Raw genomic sequence first — 22,244 nt, forward strand, 5'->3', positions numbered from 1 at the left:
ATTTTAGTAGAGAATGTGAATAACACGAATTGCTTCGTTTCAAGATTGAATATTGTAGAGGGAAAATGACTGACAGAGGATGGTTCCTACAAATGAACACTGAAGGTAATATGATCTGCAAGCAGTTATTTGCGGTAACATGGTTTTGTACTGAAGTGCACAGCAATTCAAAATGAACAAAATGAACACATTTTATGGTTAAACACCTTAAGACTTGTTTATTTTACTCCTTTGATGATTCGTTATTTTATCATCATTCACTCAACCGATTTTCATCAGGCCAAACACTAATCAAATGTCTGGGGCTACAACCACATAACCATCATATTCTGAAAGTGCAATTCATTTTTTTTATACAGAAAAAACAACAACAAAAATGGATACAGAAGGTTAAAATGTTCAGCATCCTTATCAGTTCAGTTCTCTCTTCAACCTGTCAGTAGCTTTTTTTGGGTAGGAAATGTATTTTTAAGTAATTTTTGATTGTACACACTATGCCAAAAACTGGTTCAGTAACATCACCACAATTGTGCGTCTCAGTACACCGTAAAATCTTATGAATCGCACAACAACACTATGAAAGAGAATTGGACAGATGAGGTAAAGGTGGGCGTCTACTTTGTGGGAATTTAAACTAAAAAAAATCAACAATATCAAAATATTTTCAGCTCGAACTCGTCTTTTAACAGTGTTACAGGTCTATACACAGCAATACTGTTTAACAAGGAAGTCTTTTGCCATATGAAAATAAATTCGCTTTGAATACTTCATATATAAAACCATTTCTGAGGTATTTAGCGAACAAGCCAATGGGGAAACATCTAGAATGCTATGATACTGCAACGCAAGAACTGATTGGCCATCGCTGGGGTTAATACACACAGTAATAACCTACACAGCGATACTGGAAGAGTCATAAACTATTATTGACATAATAACTGGCACTTTAAATTCTCTCTCTCTCTCTCTCTCTCACACACACACACACACTTAAAAGGAAGATCACTCTTAACTTTAAGACTCTACAGCTGCACAATAACCCTGGTTCGGTTTGAATTATAACTTTGGAAATCAGACTAGGAAGAGGATGATATAATTATTATTTTCCTGAAAATGGGATTTAAAAGCTCCACAGTACTCCAGACCGTCCTCACAGTCACACCTATAGAAATGCTGTGCCCTGAACGTGGCTTCTTGCATAGCTCCCAAAATTATAAGGGAGAACAAAGCATCGATGAATGAGGATTTGAAAGCTTATTCAAGGTGTGCAAGATATACATGTACCGTCCACGCACACAAACTTAAAAGACCATTATTAGAAGGATGGACTATTTTAGTGTGTATGAACACAGTAAGTGCTACAAGTAAGGGGAAAGGTGCACAAAAACTTTTTAGTCGACTACTATGACTAAAAAGCAAATGAACATTCAACTACATTTGAAAAGTAGATCGTTTTTAAGTGCCAAAGTTGAGATAATTTGATTAAAAACTGTCAAATTTGATTGTTGTGCATCAAATGTCTAAGATAATAAAAAAAAAAAAAAACTTGAAGTGGGTACTTTTGTACGTCAGAGACAAGGGGTATAACGATTTCCCAAAAAACTAGTCCCTCAGAATAACCTCCAGAACAAACTATCGATCTATACGTGCAGCACACTAACTATACATGAAGAGACCACTGTCGTGTAAGGGTTAAACATGGAAAGCATCACTATATGCACAATATAAAAATCTTAAAATTAAAATAATACTTAAATGTATATCATAAAACAGGAATAACAAATGAAAGTTTACACTTTTCATGCAGCATATCAAATATTCAGTATCTTGTCTTGTTTCTTTACGGTTGTGTTTTTACCTTTTACAGTACACAGGACTGTACAGATAAACACAGTTCTTTGGGCTGCTTTCAGTGAAAGACTGAGAACAGGGTTTTCTGTTTGGCAAAGACCATGCAAAGGCTAGCAATCCTATGCTCTCGGTTGCTGAAATAAATAATGAATTTGGCAACCACCTGTTGGTTGGGTGAAAGGCTCCGTACGGTTGCCACAGAGTCCATCTGGTGGTGTTGTGTTCCACGCAGCTGCCATGTTGAGGGAGTTCCTTGTCATAAAAGCTTTCAGGAATGCTGCCAGAAAGAGCTGTTTTAGCAAAGAGCTTTCCAATTATATAATGCACCGATAAAATCCTAGAAGCGAATATTTTAGTGGGTTCCTCCATCTAACTGGCTGTTGTGTTCATCCATGTTACTGAGATTGGGCACTAGCGCTGTCCGTCTGAAGAGAGGGGGGTGTTTTCTGCTGTTTCGGAGTCAGTGGTTTGAGTTGCTGCTGCTGTTGTTGTTGTTGTTGTGATGGAGGAAATGTACCTTGCTGCTGAATAGGGAAAGCCTGCAGGATCAGTTGTGTGGACTGGTTGCCATGAAGAAGGCGTGTGCTCTGACAAATACACAGCAGACAATCAAAAGTCAAACACTTAAAAATATATATTTCAGTTTTACATGGTGTCTAGATGGACATTAGTTTGTTAGGATCAGTGATTTCTTAAAATTATCTGTTAGTGTCTTTATAATTTAAAGCAATGCCAGATACCATGGTTATACACATGGCAAGGAAAAAAAAAAAATAGAGAATAAAAATTATTTTGTTCTTTGAAGAAGCCCTTTACGCTGATCATGTATAACAGTAATATTGTGAAATATTATTAAAATTTAACTCTTTTCTATTTTAACATATTTATTTATAATGTGACGCAAAGCTGAACTGCTGTAGGCTTCAGTTTCACATGATCATACAGAAATAATTTTAATACTCTGATTTGCTGCTCAATTACTATCAAATGATACTGGTGATTATTTATTAATAACAGTTCTTTTATTATCAATGTTTCAACAAAATGTTCTGAAACGTAACAAAAAAAAAGTGTTATATTAACAATAATTTATAATATAAAATGACAAAAAATAAATATATACAACTTTACACACACACACACACACACACACACACACACACACACACACACACACACATATATATATATATATACACACACCCAGTATCTTCGTGGTCTTCTTGGTCAACTTCCTTAAGGCTTGTCAACTAGACTATGTAAAATATCACGTGGTGAAGCATGCCGATGCATATCAAAGTGGTTATCACTGAAACACAGTTCTGATTAGACTCTAAATGAAACTATGTGCATGCTTTGTTACCTGTAGAAACGGCTGCTGCTGCATCGCCCCCTGCTGTTGACTCGACTGTAATGTGGCAGCTTGAGCCTGTTGCTCTGCAGGCGCTGTTGACTGAGTCTGCAGTGCTATGGTCTGTGTCTGGCCTTGTTGCTGTGCAAACGGGCTGTAAGCGGTCACCACCTGACCCATAAACATTGTTGTCGGTACCATGACAGCACCACACGCCATCGGAGCCGTCACAATCTTAGTGACCAACTGCTGCCCGGCAGGAAACCTGAATGTGACAGAGCAAGACGATTAAAAAATGTAAGTCATTAATTAACAATATTAATATTGTAGAAGGTGTCCTGGGAAAGAGAGATGAGGAAAAAGACATGTACCTGTTTATTGCATTACCCTGACTGATTTTTGGTGCCAGACTGCTGGGTATCTGCACAACACTGGCATTGGCAGGCTGGCTGATCATCATGGTATTATATACAGGACCAGGCTGAGGGAAAAGAATGAGAGAGAGAGAGAGAGAGAGAGAGAGAGAGAGACGAAATGATGTCATTCATTTAGATGATGTCACCATATGAAGTGGAGAACAAGACATTATGTCACTGGGTTGTTTTTTTTTTAACTTACTTCTAGGCAATACACAAGTATAGGTACTGCAATGTTAACAACTGTCAATCAAGATGTATTTTAAATCTAACTGCAATAGATTTGATTTAAAAATCATATAATTAACTTTTTATATATATATACACTACCATACAAACGTTGCCAGTCAGTATGACTTAAAGAAATAATTTTATTCAACTGATCAAAAGAGACAATAAATATTCTTACATTTCAAATGAATGCTGTTCTTTTTAACTTTCTATTAAATCAAAGAATCCTGAAAAAAATGCATCAGTTTCCACAAAAATATTAATCAGCACCACCGTTTTTTTCTTTTCTTTTTTTTTTTTACATTGATAATAATAATAATAATAGTTTATTTAGCTGCAAATCAGAATGATTTCTAAAGGATCATGTGACACTGAAAACTGGAGTAATGATGCTGAAAATTCAGCTTTACATCACAGGAATAAAATTACATATTAAAATATAATCAAATAATAATATTTTACTTTGTAATAATATTAGTGTTTTTAATTAAATAAATACAACCTTGGTGAGCGTAAGGGACTTCTTTTATAAACTTGTACCAACATCAAACCTTTGAATGGTAGTACACACAACCTATACATTTTAAAGAAAGACGTAAGTTGACTAAAACTGAAAACTGAACTGTGACCAAAATTCACATTTCAACAGGTTCAACATTGCACTGTTTGATAAAGAATCAAAATAGAAATCAAATAGCTGTCAGAGCAAATATTTCAACCCCTAACTGGAAAGATGACTGAAGCTCACCTGTGTAACAGAGGAGCCCTGTACATTCGGCTGCTGATGCTGTGGGACAGTTCCACTCTGTGCTGTACTCGTCACACTTTGACCCTGTATTGTTACAACCCCAGTCTGTGCTCCAAGCCCTAAAATGTTAGTCTGTGCTCCTCCAGCTTGCGGCAACTGTACGTTCAGTCCACCACCCGACTGCTGCAGTATCATCTAAAAGACACCATTTCAATCACATGCTTTAGTTTCCAGTTTAAGTTACCAAGTGTGCATGTGTGTACCTGAGTGCCCTGTCCCTGCACTCTCTGGAGCTGCTCATGAATCTGCCTCAGTTCCTCCTGCTGTTTCTGAATGTTAGCTTCGATCATGCGCGTCCTCTGCTCCAACTGATCCTTCAGGTGCTGCATTGCGTTCAACTGCGCAGAGAACTACATTCAGAGAGCATAGAACAATAAACATTGTGGCATCAAGTAAAAAAAAAAATCTGGCTTAAATGATCTATTGGACAACACACTACAAACAAAGCAAAATGATTCTCACAAGGGTGTTAGGTTGAACCTGTTGCTGTGTCGGAGGTGGTTGTTGTTGGCTGGTTTGGATCGGAGATCCCGTCAGATTTGTGTTTTGAGAACTCACGGACTATCAAAACAAGTAAGACCTCTGTCATTACCCAGCTGCTATGAGGCACCAGCATGAGATGGGAATGTTTTGTAATTAAAGCCGAGTCTTGACGTCGATGACGATGCAAGTCTCACCTGGGTGCTGACAGAGGAACGACGTTGGGATATCATATCAACAGTAGCGGGCCGGGGTGGAGTGCTCACATCCATCTGTAGTTTAGAGGGAGTCGCTGAGGAAATCAAATAGATATGAAGATATTTAAACAGGAAGACACAGTAGAAAAGCACACGTTTGGTTCTGCTTTTCATGCTTACAGGTGCTGTCAGAGAGGGCGGTGTGCGAGGACTTGCGGGAGCTCCTCGAGGAGGTGGAGGGTGAGCGACTGTTACTGAAACGCTCCAGAACCTCCTTCAGTCTGGACGAGTTCAACTGTGCTTCAGAGCCAGAAATCTGACACTGCTGCAGAAAGAGAGGAGAATTGGGTAACATCCGTGGTGTAGCTGTTGATCAATGCTTTCTGTTTTGCAATGAATGATGTATTGAGAGAAATTGTGATATATTATTTAAATAATTTTTATTGTTACACACACAGATATAGATAGACCTAATAAAAAATTAGTAAGATTATTTCAAGTAGTTTGTTATGCTTACCCAGTCTGCATTTGTCTGATCAAATATACGGTAATATTGTGAAATATTATTACAATTTAAAATGAGCATTTCTATTTTAATACATTTTTAAATGTAATTTATTCCTGTGATGCAAAGCTGAATTTTCAGCAGCCAATAAATCCAGTCTTCAGGTCACATGATTCTTCAGAAATCATTCTAATGTGTCGATTTGGTGCTCAAACTTTCTTATTAGAACAGTTGTAGCTCTTAATACTTGTGTAAACCGTGATTCACTGTTTTCAGGATGCTGTGATGAATACAAAGTTAAAATACAACAACATTAATTTAAAATGTAAATGTCTTAAATGTGATTTTTGATTCATTTAATGCATTTTTGCTGAATAAAAGTATTAATTTCTTTAATAATTAATAATTTTTTAAAAATTAATAATTTTAAAACAAATAATGTGTGTTTTTACAACAGAAATGTAATTTATCACAAACGAGACCCACATGAATCTGTTAATCATTCAGTCACAGTTAACCACCAACACTGACAACCTTGCAATGATAAATGGACATGGTCATTTTCACAGCAGTGCTGTAGAAACTTAGTCTCCATTAGACTGACCATTATACCACATCAGTGAACATTTTCTGACAGGTTACTGTCTCAGAAACATCTCACCTTGTCTCCGGTCAGCTCAGGGGGAGATTCTTTTATACCCATCTCTCTCCTCTGCTCTGCTCGCACCTCGGCGTAACTAGAGACAAAAAGAATAAAAATAAAAAAAGCATTGTTGAAGTCACAATTCGTCTTTTTCTGTTTGGTGTGTCTGTGCCTAGGCGTACCTCACAACGGTGTGTGTGCACACGATAAACTCTGGTCGCGAGTTCCACTGGTGATAGGTGATGTAGTAGCTAGTCTGGAGCCAAATCCACTGCTGCCCTTTAGTTAAAAAGCGATAATAGCAAGATTTCCCTTTTCCAAACTGCATTACTTCAAGGAGACAGAGAATATGAGAGACATATGAAGGATATGGAGCCAAATGAAAGTTTCAAAAAAATGTTTGCTTGTTTTAAACTCACAATGCTCATGGCATTTGGCTAGTAAATGCAAGTCGTCTACGTGATAATAGTCATAGCCTGATGTTCCCAACACCTCAAAGGGCATATAGCCAATGATAGGAGGTGCTCTGCAACACACAGACATCTAATTGAATGAAAACTGGACGATGAGTTACAAACACAGAGAAAGTGATTCTGTCAGGAAGTAGGAAAACCTGTGATCTAATAAGAGGAATTTCCACTCCAGACTATGTCGAGACGTGAATTCTTCGTTGGGCTCCTCCACCATGCACATCTCCTGCACACCATCAATAACAACAAACAGGTCAATATCAGAATGTTAATGCCTGTAATGCTTTGTTATGATGCTCGCCCATGGCTGTCTGCTTTCTGAGAGAGTATTTGTAATGCAGATCTATTTTTCCTTGATTGATTATCAGCTTACTTTGATGAACTGGGGTTTGGCGAGCCGCACAGTCGCAATAAAGCAGACTTTATCATCGAAGGCTGGCTGCAACGATTGCTGCAAAATCCCCTCAAGGCCATTTCGGGTTGTAAGAGGCACTGGGAGAGCATTCAAAGCGGAGATTTGTGTTAAAGGAGAGTGGCAGAGCACACGCTGTGCTTTGGGCAGTAACAAATGCAGTTAACATATGGTCGAGTACTCAGTCAGTCTAAAAAACAAACACTTACTGTTGATGAGGGACTTAAAGTTGCCAATAAACTTGACATATTCATACACTGGCGGTTTCTTGGGATCCACAGAACCTCTGAGAATATGACAACAAAACTCCAACTGGCTCTTGGCTAAGACAAACAAACAACAACAACATAAATAAATAAAAACATAATAAAAATGTAAATATTAAGAGTAATCTTTTACCATTTCAGTGGAAAGCAGGACAGTACTATAGAGAGATAAAGTTTTCACTCTTTTAACAATATTCACTTTATATCTTCATACTCATTGATTTGCTCTAAAATAACTTAAAGGGTGATAAAACATTTCTTTTTATTAAATGAACCATTTCAACCAAACAACAACTATTGCCAAAAAGTATGACAAATTAAATTCTACTAATACGCAAGTAAAGAGTAAAACAAGGAAAGATACAAAACACAAGGAAGAATGTTAATTATTTTACAAATGTAATATACATCGAATTGTTTTTAATTAACTAAAACTTAAAAATATTTTTTTTGAACTGAAATAAAAGAATAAAAATAAGAAATGTTGCCTTTGCAAACAGAAAAAAATCATAAAGTTACTAAAAATGAACTACAAAAAAAGAATATGAATAATTATGAAATAAAACTGAAGAATTTTAATTTTACAAATGTAATAAACACAGATTCATTATTAATAAACTAAAACTTAAAAGTTTTCTTGAATTGAAATAAAGAATAAAAATAAGAAATGCTGCCTTTGTAAACAGAAAAATTCATAAAACTACTAAACATTACAAAAAAATGATGATATGAAAGAAAACTGAAAATATTAATATACAACACTGACACAAAATACAAAATAGAACAATACTTATAAACATACTTTGATGAAAAACATTTTTCTTTAAAAAACAAAATCAGAGACATAAGTGTTTATGAATTTTTTCCCCCCAAATCGATTCATGGACATTTTAAAATGGTACAAGCCCACCAGTCAAACTCCTAATGCTCTTTTTGTTGCTGAAGTGTAGATGAGAAATGCACTTAAACCATTTTTTAATGCTCGCATACATGAAAGTCAAGAAAGGATCACACAACTAGCCTCAGACAAATGAATCAAATAAACAATTAATGACCATATGAAGAGTGCAATGCAATATTCACAATGCTGCTTCGTTATCGTCATGAATAACTGGTATATTGCCCAGCCACAGTGAAAAAAATACCAAAGCAGAAGAGATACGTGGTAGGGGGGTTGAGGTTGGACACTCACATTTGAGGTTATCAGAGTTGAGGTTTTCAATGTCCGGGTGTGACGACAGCGCTTTATACACTTCATCATGTTCCCCCAATGGAAGAAAATTCAAAAGATTCTGATCCACCAGGTCAGACTGAAACAAACATGATTATATATGTACATCACAGATATAAAATGTGACTCCAAGCCCAAAATAAATCTTTAAATGGCCTACAAATGATCTGCCAACTAAACACACATCCTCTCTCACTTACAGGCAGATGCTCAAGCAGGGAGGTTATGCTTTCTGAGATGTAAATGATGTTGCCGTCTGTCAGCATCACTATGAAGAACCCATCTAGTGCCTTAAAAACATTCAAACATATTACTAAAACAGCTAGAAAATGTAGAAGTGGTGGGTGTAAAATGAAAAAACAACATTAAACATGATTGAGGATGCACACATTTTTTTTGGAGTGGAAGCATCTTTCACAACAGGAAGAAACAGAAAGAGTAAAACAAACACAAACACATATATTGCAAAATGCAGAATCGTACCTCTAGCATCAGCTGTGTAAACTCCTCATTGCTAAGAAACGGGGGTTTCCAATCCTGCTTGATCTCGCTCGACTCAGACTGTGCAGCACTTTCTGCATGTGAACACAAACAACTGACAGTAAGCAGCTTTCCTAGGATCTGCAGGGTTCAGTTGCTTTGAGACTTCACATCCTTTGAAAAAATTTGGGTCTGTAAAACATTACCTCTAAAAAAGTTTCTTTGCTCATCAAGGCTGCACTTATTTGACGAAAAAGACAGCAAAAACAGTAACATTGTGACATATTATTAAAATTATAAATGTCTCCTGTTTCAATGGCTTATAAAAGAAACATTGGCTTGCAAAAGTATTCATTACCTCTTTTGTTCCCACATTTTATGTTGTAGCCCTATGTAAAACTGCTTTAACTACAAACTACATTTCATACACTGCAATGACAAAGCAAAAAAAAAAAATGATTTAAGATAACACTACAAATTTATTACATATAAAAAGCTGAAATAATTCTAATAGTATCTTGAGTCGCTTGAAACTTAACTGGATCACTGAATGGAACAGTAGTATAGCAAAATAGCTTCTTCTAATTAAATATTACATACAAAAACAACAGTAATAAATCGAGGAATAGTACAATGCTTCATACAGTATGTATTTTTTTGAAATATTACATCCTGTGCTGTGGCATAGAAAATACTGCGGTAGCATTCAGCTTTGCTGTCAAATGACCTCATTACATTGCATTTTAAGTCCAGTTATAACTATACGTTTTTATTTAACTTGAATATTAAAATGTCTGAAAGAAGAAATAAAACACAGTGGTGATATAACCATGTATATGGAGTGGGAGTTTAAGCATTGCATTGTGGGATTCTGTGTAGTACGATGGCATTTATAAAGCACCCTTTTGGCATTTTTTTTTAGGTCAACCAGGTATACAATGCATACAGAAAATTAGCATACAGCTCACAATTCACATACTGCAGAAACTGCATGAGTTGCATGATGGTAGAGCTGTATAATTAACCCTCTCAGGCTCAAATTAAGTTTTAGTAACTTAGTAACTTTAGTAACCTTTAGTAAAGTTTTTAGTACTCCAGATACATAAAATATGTATCTGGAGTAATAAGGTTTTTAGTTTTTAACTGTTGCAAATCAGCAACGCCTGCCTTGAGAGGGTTTAATCAAGATTACAATTATTGCTGTGATAAATTAATAATGAAATTGATGAATACAGCATTCCACTTCCACCATCTAAATCACATGTCAACATTTTTTTTTTTTTTTTTTTTTGCAACAGCAGTTGAGCATTATAAACCAATCACACATCTGTTGTGCACATGGATGCAATGGCAAAACAATAACACAGATCTGTTATTTTCCCAGTAATTATTTTGCCTCACCTTTGTGCTTGCGCAGGTGGTCTATGCTTGTCTGCAATATTGTTGTCTTGTCCATCTTGCGTGTGTTTCCAGGCAACATGGTGCCAAGTTCTTTAATGAGGACATTGAACTGGTCTCTTCTTTTCTTCTCTGACTTATTTCTCGAAACTCTGTGGTTGAAGATAATAAACACATGAAAACAAAGCATTACACAAGGCTGGAAAATGCTTATTCATGACTTCAGACTTGTCAGATGAAAACTACTACTGTAAACAGTAACCTTTAGACCAACAGTGGAAGCATAACCCGGAAAAAACAGTGCTTTTTAATCTAGTTAGCGTGAGTTATGATGAGTTTATGATGTTGACATTCTATGCTATCCTTTTTATGGTTCATGAGAAAAGTGAACAACATAAGCCATAATAAGAAAAGTTTAACCCTGTTAAATGTGGTTTTAACATACAAATAATCATAATAATCTACAAGTAAACCAAACATGTTTATTGTAATCTGCTATTTGGGACCATTCCATCAATTCAACTATAAGATCTGAATGATGTTTGTACCCACTTCTACTACGATAATATTTCATAAGTTTAAAAAGGAAGTAGGGCTGCAAAATTTATTTCAATTTCTAATCGTGATTACAATAACAGATGCCACAATTACGTAATCGTTAAAAGCGGTAATTGATCAAAGTCCACTTATGTAATTGTGTGTGATTAAGATGTGTTTTTTACTCTCTACAGGTTATCTTTAGAGTTTTTCCATGGTTTTAATATTAGTTATAGTACAATACCATGCATATTTTTTACTTTTTTTATTATTTAAAGAAATCCCATGTATTGAGGCTTAATACTATTGAAAAGCATTACAAGTTTTTCAGTGTGGGTGTTTTTAGCTTGTTTGTTTTCATCTTAAAAATATAGCATGTGGTTGCTTCAAACAATGGTATAAAAATCAATGTAAATTGTGATAATCATGATACAATTTCAAGGAATAATCAACAATTATGATTTTTGTCATAACCGTGCAGCCCTAAACAGAACAAAATCATCAGCAATTTAACTCACCTTTTGGCCTTATCTTTCCCCTCTTCCTCCATCAGCCCATCAAAAACACTATCATCATCCCTAAAACAGGACACACATTTATTCTTTGTGATGGAAAACCATTATAATTTTCTGCAAAACAAGTACATGTCTATTTAATAGAATTATTTGTTTTTTGCATATCACTTCAGAGAGAGAGAGAGAGACAGAGAAGCCATATACTTCTAAAAATAAACTAAGTCTGAAGATGAACTCCTCTGTAGTCCTTTAAAATGTAAATGCAGAACGTGGCACACTGAAAATGCATGTGCATATACAATTGTAGTTACATGCATGAATTATATTAAACCACATTTTCTGTTGTGCTACTATATCTGAATTATTTCTCAAGAAGTACACCGCTGTTTAAAAGTTTGGGTCCGTAAGATCTTTTTTTAAAAGAATACCTTAATTCAGCAAGGATGCATATGTTCAGTGGCAGTAAAGAAATGTATAATGTTACAGAAATTAAAGATTTCTATTTCAACTTAATTGCTGTTCTTGCTGAACTTTCTATTCATCAAAGAATCCTGAAAAAAGTAGCACAGTTTCCACAAAAATATTAGCAGCACAGAATTTTTTAAACATTGATCACCAAATCAGTATATCTGGATGATTTCTGAAGGATCATGTGACACTGAAGAATGGAGTAATGATGCTGACAATTCGGCTTTGCATCACAGAAATAAACTACAGTTTAAAATATGTTGCAATAGAAAACGGTTATTTTAAACTTAAACTGATACTATTTTATACTGATACTTCTCTCAACAATACAGATTTGACTGTATTTTAAATCACATTAACACAGCCTCGTTGAGAATAACAGTATTCATTCAAAACCTTCAATAAAATCTTACTGAGCCCACTTCTTTTTAACGATACTGTATGTGAAGATTATTTCAGCTGTACCTGGAGCTCATGATAACGCCGTCTCATGGATCAGTCTGGGGTTAAAAAACCTGATGCATTGGGAAGACATTGGTGAAGAGGACCTGCCAATCTGAAAGGCTGCAGACACAAAACAGAAGATAACTGAATGACAAATTAACAGTGTTGTTAAATATTACTTCTCTGAATCTTTTTGGTCACTGTAGCTCCAGTCAGAGGTGAAAGGTTAATTAATGGGCACATAGAGCATGATGCCACATTATCACTAACTCAGCATAAATAGTCTAATTTACAAAACATATATATATAGGAACTGTTGCTGGTTCAAAAAGTCACACAGTTCTATGCATCAAACTAATCATGGTCATTATAGAATTTAAAAGCCTCTACTGAAAGAGACAGATCCCCTGCGAAGACCTCATCACCTCAAGACCACGGGAACCAGACGAGTCCTCTGCACTATCTGACCAGTGCTGCAATCTGGAATTAACCCTTGCCATGCTGGTTTCATCTGGCCAGAGAAGAACTGTCTGATTTTGTCCCAAGATTTTTCCTCTATCTCTGTCACTGATGAGAGCTATAGTTCCCTACGACTGTCTCCTTAGGCTTCCTTAGTTGGGGACGTTTAATTTCGGGCAATATTGTAGGCTTGATCGCAGAGACACTATTGGATGATGACATCACTGAATCAACAATGAAAAATGACTTTGTTATTGTCCTCTTGCATTCCTAACAATCTGTTTCCCTGTTTGACACTGTAAAGCTTTTGTATTGTATAAAGCGCTATACAAATAAAGGTGACTTGACATTATGCTGGTCATTCTAGTTAAACCAATGCAAACTGCTGTTATAAAAAACATACCATCCATTAATTTCACGAGTCTGTCAAGACTCTTAAAAAGGACGCTGACGTTGTGCGAAAACATCCTGATTAAATCAAACGTGTGTCGCAATGAAAATTGAAATGTCACGTCAGTGGATAAACTGTCACATCTAAACTACTTAAAGAGACTACTTTTCAATACTTGACAAAATGTTACACTGTTTCCTTTGGGTATTCCTGCACAGCAGGAGCAGCATGTGTTTCCCGGAAACTGATGTTACCGCCTTTATCAAAATATAAACATATTTGGTACCTACCAAAAAAACACTCTCACACTCAAAGACACAGGTGCCCTGTGATTCCGAGATTACGGTTCCGTGCAGTCATTCATTGGGTTGAGTAAGCAGTGCAATAGCGAGAAAAGCAATGCTGAATTTCATGCGCGCACTTCCTCGAGCGCTCTCATGAATGTGGGTCAACGGGCCTAAAGTGTCACGCGAGGCGAACGGAAGCTCCTCCTGGTCGCTGCAAAATCCAAACGCATTCAGTTGATACTCAAAACGCCATATACATGGGCAGTTCAGACTTCTCTTAGATTTTACCTTACATCGGAGAGACCTATTTTGGTTCCGAACAGGATGAAAACATTTAGGCCAAGCCTACTTCTCGCGAGCAGTCCAAAAGTCATGCGCAGTAACCTGCAACATACGCACAAACATCAGTTAACTTATAAACTTAAACTTATAATCAGTTAACTTATAAAATTGCGTGCAACAGCTAAATAGTGTTGCAAGTGGTATGTGTTGTATGCTTAATTTTTGTACACTTTCTGCATTATGTTTTAAGACATTTTATTCCAGTGGTACCTTAAATTATAATGTTTGATGAGATTAATCACACTTTTTTTCATTATGTATTTTTCATATTATAGTTTTTATTCCATGTATGTATAAACCCATATTAGTTTGTTTGCACATATTCACAAATACTGGTCTTATACTGATTTTTTTAAGATATGTGAAATGTGAGAAATGTGGCTTGATTTTAAGTCGGCCATAAACATTCTTTATGAAAACAATTTTTTTTAAACATTTCATTTAAATGTGTTGTTTTATCATTCAAGATCAAAATGTGTACAGGTTAGAGCTAAACATGTTGGTTGTTATTCTCATTGACAGTATGAGAAGTTATTGTTTCAATTTCATATTAAATACAAATAAGTTTGGTTCAGTTTAAATAAACATGAGATTATCTCTTACTTACACCACTGCTTTATTATTATTATTCTTTTCATATTTATCGTTACAGAGGGCAAAGCAGGTCACAAGTTCCTTTAAGGTCAACGAGACTTTTATTTTGGAATAGAATGTCGTCTTTTGATGACGTCGGTATCTGCGACTGTGTGCGATTTTCAACCTTCTAATGTCACGTGTACACGAGGCTCTCTCAGAATTATCTCCTGAATCACGGTTGAGTCTGTTTTTAGAAATTCAGAGACGATGTTGTTACCATTAAGAAGAGTTTTACTCACGGCAGTCCGACAACACAACTATAGATTTTTCTCGGAGTCTCATGCCACTTCCATTAATACAAGAAAAGTAGGTTTCAGTACTCGTATCATCAGCTAAATGTCTTTATTTACACACATCATGTATTTAACAAGTCATTCTTTTTATTTTTATTGTTATATCTGAATGGGTTTATTCAGGGTTTAGTTCTTGGAGTGTATGAGAAACAGTCAGACGATGAAGGGCTACTTTTGACGGAGGCTGCTGCTTCGTTTGACAGTTCGATCTCAGGAAAACTGTCAGAAATGCTGACGATGTAAGCCACTGATTTGACTTATAGAGCATATTTACTGTTCTCCACCCCCCCCCCCTCCATCTATTCTTTCATTTTTTTTTCTCTGTTCTGCAGATCTGGACCTCCCCTGAAAAAAGGCAAAAGTAGGATCTTCTATGGTTTACATCAGGTCTGACCCCACATCTGAATGATTTTGGATGTCCTTTAGATAACTGATGACAAGATTAATATCAGTCAACTCTTTTTTTTTTTCTTTTAAAGGACTTCCCTAGTGTGGTTGTTGTTGGTCTTGGTAAGAGTGGCACAGGTGTGTGTGGAAAAGAGAACTGGGACAACTGTAAGGAAAGCATCCGTGCAGCTGTATCAGGTGAATGCCATTGTTTTGTTCGGCTAAATCTCACAAGGCCCTGTTAGGAACATAATGTCAGGTTAGGATTTTGCCCCCAAATCAGAAGAAATTAGATTTTGATTAAAGAAAATCAAGAATCAATGTGTTTGGAATGTTGTTTATTCTGCTCTCTATTACTGTGATGCACAATTTAATTGTAATCTTGTGGAAAGCTTTCCACGAAGAGTGGAAGCTGTTAATAGCTGCAAAGTGGAACCGTCTCTATATTAATTTCTTTGTATATAGAATGCAACGTCATTAAAATCCCTGTTTATATAGCTTTATTATTTGTTAATGTGTTTAAACTAGTGTGTTTGTGTGTGTGTGTGTGTGTGTGTGTAGACCATTTCAATGTCATGATGTCATTTACCCATTACTATTTCCTGCTATTCATGAAACTATTTCAACAAGTTTTCATTAGTTTTTATCAAAATTATCAAAAATCCTTTTTGGATTCTAAGACCTTATACAAGTTATAAATATAAATCTGGAAATACGTTAGGTCCTCTGTGCTAAAATGCTATTGTTTTATCATTCAAAATGGTCTGTATGTATATTTTTAACTAGATCACAATTTTTCTATAGAAAATATATATATATGTGTGTGTGTGTGTATATGTGTGTTTTTATATTATAATTAATGATTAAAATATAGTATAATATTTCTGAAAAGAATTTGAATTGCAACAAAAACTCCTAATGTAAATTATATAGACACAATGTGCTTAACTGTCATAAAAAATATAGATCTACATAAATGGTCCTAAAGTAAGCTAAAAAATGTCTAATAGTGACCACAGCATTTTTTTTCTGAGTTCATTGAAGTAGTTTGTGTTTTCATAATACATGTGTTGGAAATTGAGAACATGATTTTAAAATTTCAAATTTCCTGTCTAAACAAGTTTGCCTGTGTTTTGTACAGCGGGATGCAGGCAGCTTCAGGATCTGGAGGTGGCTCATGTGGAGGTGGACCCTTGTGGAGATGAGCAGTCAGCAGCAGAGGGCGCTGTGCTCGGACTTTTTGAGTATGATGAGTTCAAAACCAAGAAGAAGGTCCGTGTCACGACCCAACCATACGGGAGGTACATAAAACGCAGATGTTTAGATATTCACAAATTCCTAGGACATTTATAGCATGAATTGTAATAAAGTCACACACATGCTGCACCTCACACTCATCCTAAGAATTCTGGCTCTTTATTGTCTTCTTTCTTATTTCTTTGCAGTGTGGATTCAGCAGCATGGCAGAAAGGTGTTCTGTATGGGGACGGGCAGAACCTGGCCAGGCAACTAATGGAAGCTCCAGCAAATCACATCACTCCCACAGCATTCGCCAACACTATAGAACAGAAACTCTCACCCTTTGCTCATAAAGTGACCGTCCACAAGAGGTAGTCTTAAAATCAATCGCTCTATTCATTAATGCTGACTCGACACATCACATTTCTGCGTTCGTTTCCCTCTCGTTTTTTAAGGCCTCAGTCTTGGATTGAGAGTGAGCAAATGGGGGCTTTTCTCAGTGTTTCTAAAGGCTCAGAGGAGCCCCCTGTCTTTCTCGAGCTGCATTACAAAGGCAGTTTAGACTCTGCACAGCCTCCTCTTGTGCTAGTGGGAAAAGGAATCACCTTTGACAGGTAACTGCATCTGTAGAGAACCTAGAAACATGAGTAGTTGGGAATTTGAATCTCAGATAATTTTTGATTGTCTGTTTAATTCCAGTGGTGGTATCTCTCTGAAGCCGTCTTCGGGCATGGATGCCATGCGAGCAGATATGGGCGGAGCAGCCACTGTGTGCTCTGCTCTCGTGACGGCAGCCGCTCTCAAACTCCCAATCAATATCATTGGTCCGTCCACTGCACTAGACACTGGCCACTGCAACCATTCACACACAAACTAATCTCATGTTCCTTATTTCAGGTTTGGCACCACTCTGTGAAAACATGCCAAGTGGAAAAGCAAACAAACCGGGTGACGTTGTCCGTGCCAAAAATGGCAAAACCATTCAGGTATTCTGCACTCGCACATACAATACCGATATGCATTACTGTTTTACATAACTAATGTTGCCAACATTATCTGGAGTTAAATTAGATTAGATTTTTCAGATCATTCTGTGCTCAATACTTTTTTTTATTATTATTATTATTTGCAATGTTGAAAAAAAAAGTGTAATAAGTTTGCAGAAATTGTGATACTTTTTTTATATGATTAATTGAAAGTTCAAAAGAACAGAGTTTATTTAATTAAATGTTTTTGTGACAATCTCCAAATTCTTTACTTTTATCGTTCTGGTGTCCTTGGTGAATAAGTATTTAGTTTCTTTTTTCTTTGGTAGGTTGACAACACTGATGCGGAGGGCAGACTGATTTTGGCTGATGCTCTGTGTTATGCTCACAGTTTCAAGCCCAGAGCAATAATCAATGCGGCTACACTTACAGGTACCGACACACAAGCTGCATTGATGCTTTTAAGTAAACATAGACTCCTATTGATGGTTTCTCTCTGTCTTTGTTCTTCTGGCAGGTGCCGTGGATGTGGCCTTAGGTTCTGCTGCTGCAGGAGTGTTTACAAACTCTGATTGGCTGTGGGAGCGGCTGCAAAAGGTAATTAGCAACGTCATAAAATGACTTGAATACTATTCTTCATTGACGTGATCCTTTCAGATTGGAAGGCTTTGTGTGAGCTAATGTCGTCATATGTGTTTTGTGTATTCTCCTAGGCAAGCATTGTTACTGGTGACAGGGTTTGGAGGATGCCACTCTTTCAGCACTACACCAAACAAATAACTGAGTGCGCTCTGGCAGATCTGAACAACGTTGGAAAGTACAGCCGGTACGTATGCACACTCAAACATACTGTTTCACACATTGTATTCTTCTTCTTCAAATGTTCCCTTCCTCAAATTCAACTGGACTAGTTACTACTAGTTATGTGAAGTAAAGGATATAAAAAAACAAAAACAAAGAAGTCCTAATGTCAACTTCACTATGTAAGTTACCGTATTTTCCGGACTATAAGTCACACTCTTTTTCATAGTTTGGCTGGTCCTGCGACTTATAGTCAGGTGCGACTTATTTAGCAAAATTAATTTGACATGAACCAAGAGAAAACATTACTGTCTACAGCCGCGAGAGGGCGCTCTATGCTGCTCAGTTCTCCTGTAGTCTACACTGAGCAGTATAGAGCGCCCTCTCGCGGCTGGAGATGGTAATGTTTCCTCTTGGTTCTTGGTTAAATAAATGCGACTTATAGTCCAGTGCGATACTTAGGTGCGACTTATAGTCAGAAAAATACGGTATGTGAAAAGACAATGTTAACGACCAAATTTTATTCATACAAAACACACTTATACTTTGTAGTGCATTTATAATGTTTATATATTAAATGCGTAGCATATTACATACTCGGACCAAATGCAATTTTCAGTAAGTCCTGCCCCAACAACTTGTTTCAATAGGAAAAATGTCTATACCGGTAAGAGAAATGCAGTTTCTTCGATCCTCGTTTGCCCATTGAGTTATCTAAGCTTTATTTTTTTTTACATTTTTGTTTTATTTTTTACTTTATTAAGAATATGTTTATTCTGCAAGGATGCATTAAATTGGTTAAAAAAAAACAAATAAACAAAAAACGAAAAAATGTAAAAGAGGTTTAAAGGTACAGTATAGTTCACCCCAAAATAGGTGTTTTGGAATGGAATTTTCATTTTTGGGTGAACTATCCCTTAAAAATAATACTTCAAATAATTGTAGTTCTTTTGAATTTTCTGTTCATCGAAGAATCCTGAAAACAGTAATGTATTGCAAAATATTAAGCATCACAACCATTTTCAAAAGTATATATATAAAATATACATATACATATATATAAAATAACATAATAAAAAATGTTTTTTACTAAAGCACCATATTAACATATTAGTCTGATTTCTGAGGGATCAGGTGAAAATTAAGACTGCAGTAATGGCTGCCATAAATTCATCACAGGAATAAATGACTTTTTATAATGCATTAGTACAATACAGTTAAAACATTTTACTTAAATTTTGATCAAATAAATGGATTTTTGGTGAGCATTAGAGATCTATCTATCACCGACCCCAATATTTCGAACAGCAGTGTGTTTGTTCTATAATCTGTGGTTATTACTGTATTTGTTTTTGGGTGCCGTGATGTTGAACCGTCTGTGACCTCACAGCTCAGGTGGAGCCTGCACTGCCGCTGCCTTCCTGAGAGAGTTTGTGACCGCTGATCATTGGGCTCATCTCGACATTGCTGGGGTCATGACCAATAAGGATGAAATCCCATACCTGAGAAAAGGAATGTCTGGAAGACCTACACGTACGCTGGTGGAGTTCGTTGCTGGTTTGGCTTCTGAACCCTAATGTTAATATTGTGACCTTTGACCTGGCTGCATCAGAAGTATATCCATGATGTTCAGTGTTCGAAATGATAGTTTGTGTTATTAATATGTTTGCTGCTGAAATTAGCAGACAAGTGATCAACGCAGTGAAAGAATCAAATAAGTCAATGTTGGAGGCACAAGAAGAAACTTTCAGTGCCAAGAACAGAAAACGATATCTAATGGAAACTGTGGACAAGCACTGCTAGAACACACTGTATCTAAAATCTAGTTACTTTGAATAGCAAGGAATGAAACTGTAGAATAGAAAAGACCAGTTTGCTGGACTTCCTTTTTAAAATGGTATTGTATAAACCGGTGGTGCAAGTTTCTGGGAATTTTTTTAAATTCTGCATATTTGTGTAATAAGATTACATGGTAGCAGTGTTATACCATGCATAAATGCACAAAATACAAGGTCAGTAAAGTAATGTGGCAATGAAGACTGTGATAAATGTCACGGTGAAAGACTGGTGTGTTAGCATTGAGTCTGGATGTGCTGCCCAAACTCTATTTACCTTGAAAACATACGTTGTATTATGTAAATGAACATTTTTCATTAATTTGATCTTTCATTAAACACTTCATTTATGCTTAAAACATGTGCCGCCTTGTGTTGCCTTATTAATGTTGAAATGAACTCAAAAGTGTCATTATTTCAGGATTTGCTCGCCCTCATGTTGTTCCAGACTTGAACGACTGGCTTCTGCGTGAACTTAAGACTTCGGAGAATGTTGGTAACCGAACAGTTTTGGTTACCGTTGACTTCCATTAAATGGATTAAAAAAACATTTCTTAAAATATATTTTTAGAAGAAAGAAAGTCAAACCGGTTTAGAATGACACGAGGGCAGATAAATGATGACAGAGTTAAAATTTGGGGCCAAACTATCCTTTTAAATGCTGCTTACTAGTATATTCCCAACCATGTCTTAAGATTGACACTGTGTCCTATGAAGAGGTAATGTTTAAAAAAAAAAATCTGTACAAAGGCTATTCATGTGATTTGGGTCATTATGTTGAAACTTTTGAACTCAATAACTGGAAAAGTCCAAAAAAAAAAAAAAAAGACAAGTGAGTCACTGTGCACACCACTAGATGGCTTTGTGAAAGTGAATGGAGGAAAAAGGGAAGGCTTGTGTTATCTCAGAATGTTCAGTGTTGTGTCAGCTGGGCCTGCACACTCATTTACACACAAAACAGGACAATTTACTGGAATGAACCCCTCTCAGTCACACCATGCCTCTGTGTGTGTTTCTAACTTTAGGAACATTCTAACTATCCTCTGGGGACACAGTTGCTAAAAGATGCATCCAGAAATTGGCAAAATCTCACAAAAACAATTTGATCACATCCTCAAAGATAAAAGTAAATGTCAAAAATGTGAAGGTGTTTTTAAAAGAAAAAAATCATTTTCTTTTAGAATTTTGGTTGGAATTCATTTTTATTTTCAGTCAGGTTTAACAGAAGTTGTGCTGTAAGCTGATGTGGAATTTGTGCAATAAACTTAATCTGAAAAGCGGGTCGAGATAGAGAGGAGAACGATTGTTCTAACAGTGCACACGCACCCCCACAATCCCCCTACACACACACAACCCAAATATCCCCTTTACAAGCATACACCATCCTTACCTACAGATTCTAATGAACAGCACAGCACTGTCACCTTTCTACATTAAAATTTTTATTGTCAAGTAACTTTTACTTGCAGTATTTCTGTAAATGTACTTTTTAGACAGTATTGCAGATGACATCTATTTTACTGCATTTAGTTTGTAGTTGATTTATAGTCTGGTGGACAAAATCAGACTTCATTTAGTCATTAAGGTGTGAATCGTATTAAGTCATCAAAGTTTCTTGGTGATGAATTGAGATTCTGTGATATGCCCATCTTGGGAGAGTCAGTGTATGTGTATTTGAGAGTATAGAGTTATATGCATGAGATCTGTGGAAGAAAGAAAGAAAGCACTAACAGCTTTGATAACAGTTTTGTTCAAAAGTGCAGCCAGAGGACAAGGTCACCCTCATACAGTCAAAATATACTCTTTGCCACTTTGTTCTTCTTTTCTTAAAGTGGGAAGGGTTTGTAATAAATGTAGAGCTGATATCCAACTCACAAAATCGTTT

The 22,244-nt window shown here is 36.1% G+C and overlaps 2 protein-coding genes across 6 annotated transcripts; one reads left to right on the top strand and one right to left on the bottom strand.

Moving 5' to 3' along the window:
- Positions 1–190: 190 nt before the first annotated feature.
- On the bottom strand, positions 191–14,228 carry LOC127963180 (circadian locomoter output cycles protein kaput). 5 transcript variants are annotated; one of them, XM_052563054.1, is made up of 22 exons: positions 14,134–14,228; positions 13,844–14,051; positions 12,725–12,823; positions 11,795–11,854; positions 10,743–10,891; positions 9,345–9,436; positions 9,062–9,151; positions 8,823–8,940; positions 7,574–7,687; positions 7,326–7,444; positions 7,096–7,178; positions 6,902–7,008; positions 6,665–6,812; positions 6,501–6,576; positions 5,515–5,659; positions 5,335–5,429; positions 5,120–5,218; positions 4,861–5,007; positions 4,598–4,792; positions 3,574–3,683; positions 3,215–3,467; positions 191–2,438 (listed from the first exon to the last, which is right to left on the bottom strand). In XM_052563054.1, exons 3-22 carry the CDS (start codon positions 12,733–12,735, stop codon positions 2,247–2,249), a joined length of 2,403 nt encoding a protein of 800 aa, XP_052419014.1. In that variant the 5' UTR covers positions 12,736–12,823; positions 13,844–14,051; positions 14,134–14,228; the 3' UTR covers positions 191–2,246. The 5 variants fall into 5 exon arrangements, with proteins under 5 accessions (XP_052419014.1, XP_052418938.1, XP_052419087.1 ...); XM_052562978.1 differs by having other exon boundaries at positions 14,129–14,227; XM_052563127.1 differs by having other exon boundaries at positions 5,515–5,656; positions 13,844–14,208.
- Positions 14,229–14,909: 681 nt separating this feature from the next.
- lap3 (leucine aminopeptidase 3) lies at positions 14,910–20,720 on the top strand. Its single transcript, XM_052563392.1, has 13 exons — positions 14,910–15,124; positions 15,235–15,350; positions 15,444–15,498; positions 15,591–15,696; positions 16,640–16,799; positions 16,944–17,108; positions 17,193–17,351; positions 17,437–17,561; positions 17,635–17,723; positions 18,053–18,155; positions 18,241–18,320; positions 18,437–18,549; positions 19,915–20,720. Exons 1-13 carry the CDS (start codon positions 15,026–15,028, stop codon positions 20,099–20,101), a joined length of 1,557 nt encoding a protein of 518 aa, XP_052419352.1. The 5' UTR covers positions 14,910–15,025; the 3' UTR covers positions 20,102–20,720.
- Positions 20,721–22,244: the final 1,524 nt, after the last annotated feature.

Source organism: Carassius gibelio, chromosome A1 (genome assembly GCF_023724105.1).
Source record: "Carassius gibelio isolate Cgi1373 ecotype wild population from Czech Republic chromosome A1, carGib1.2-hapl.c, whole genome shotgun sequence".
Lineage (NCBI taxonomy): Eukaryota > Metazoa > Chordata > Actinopteri > Cypriniformes > Cyprinidae > Carassius > Carassius gibelio.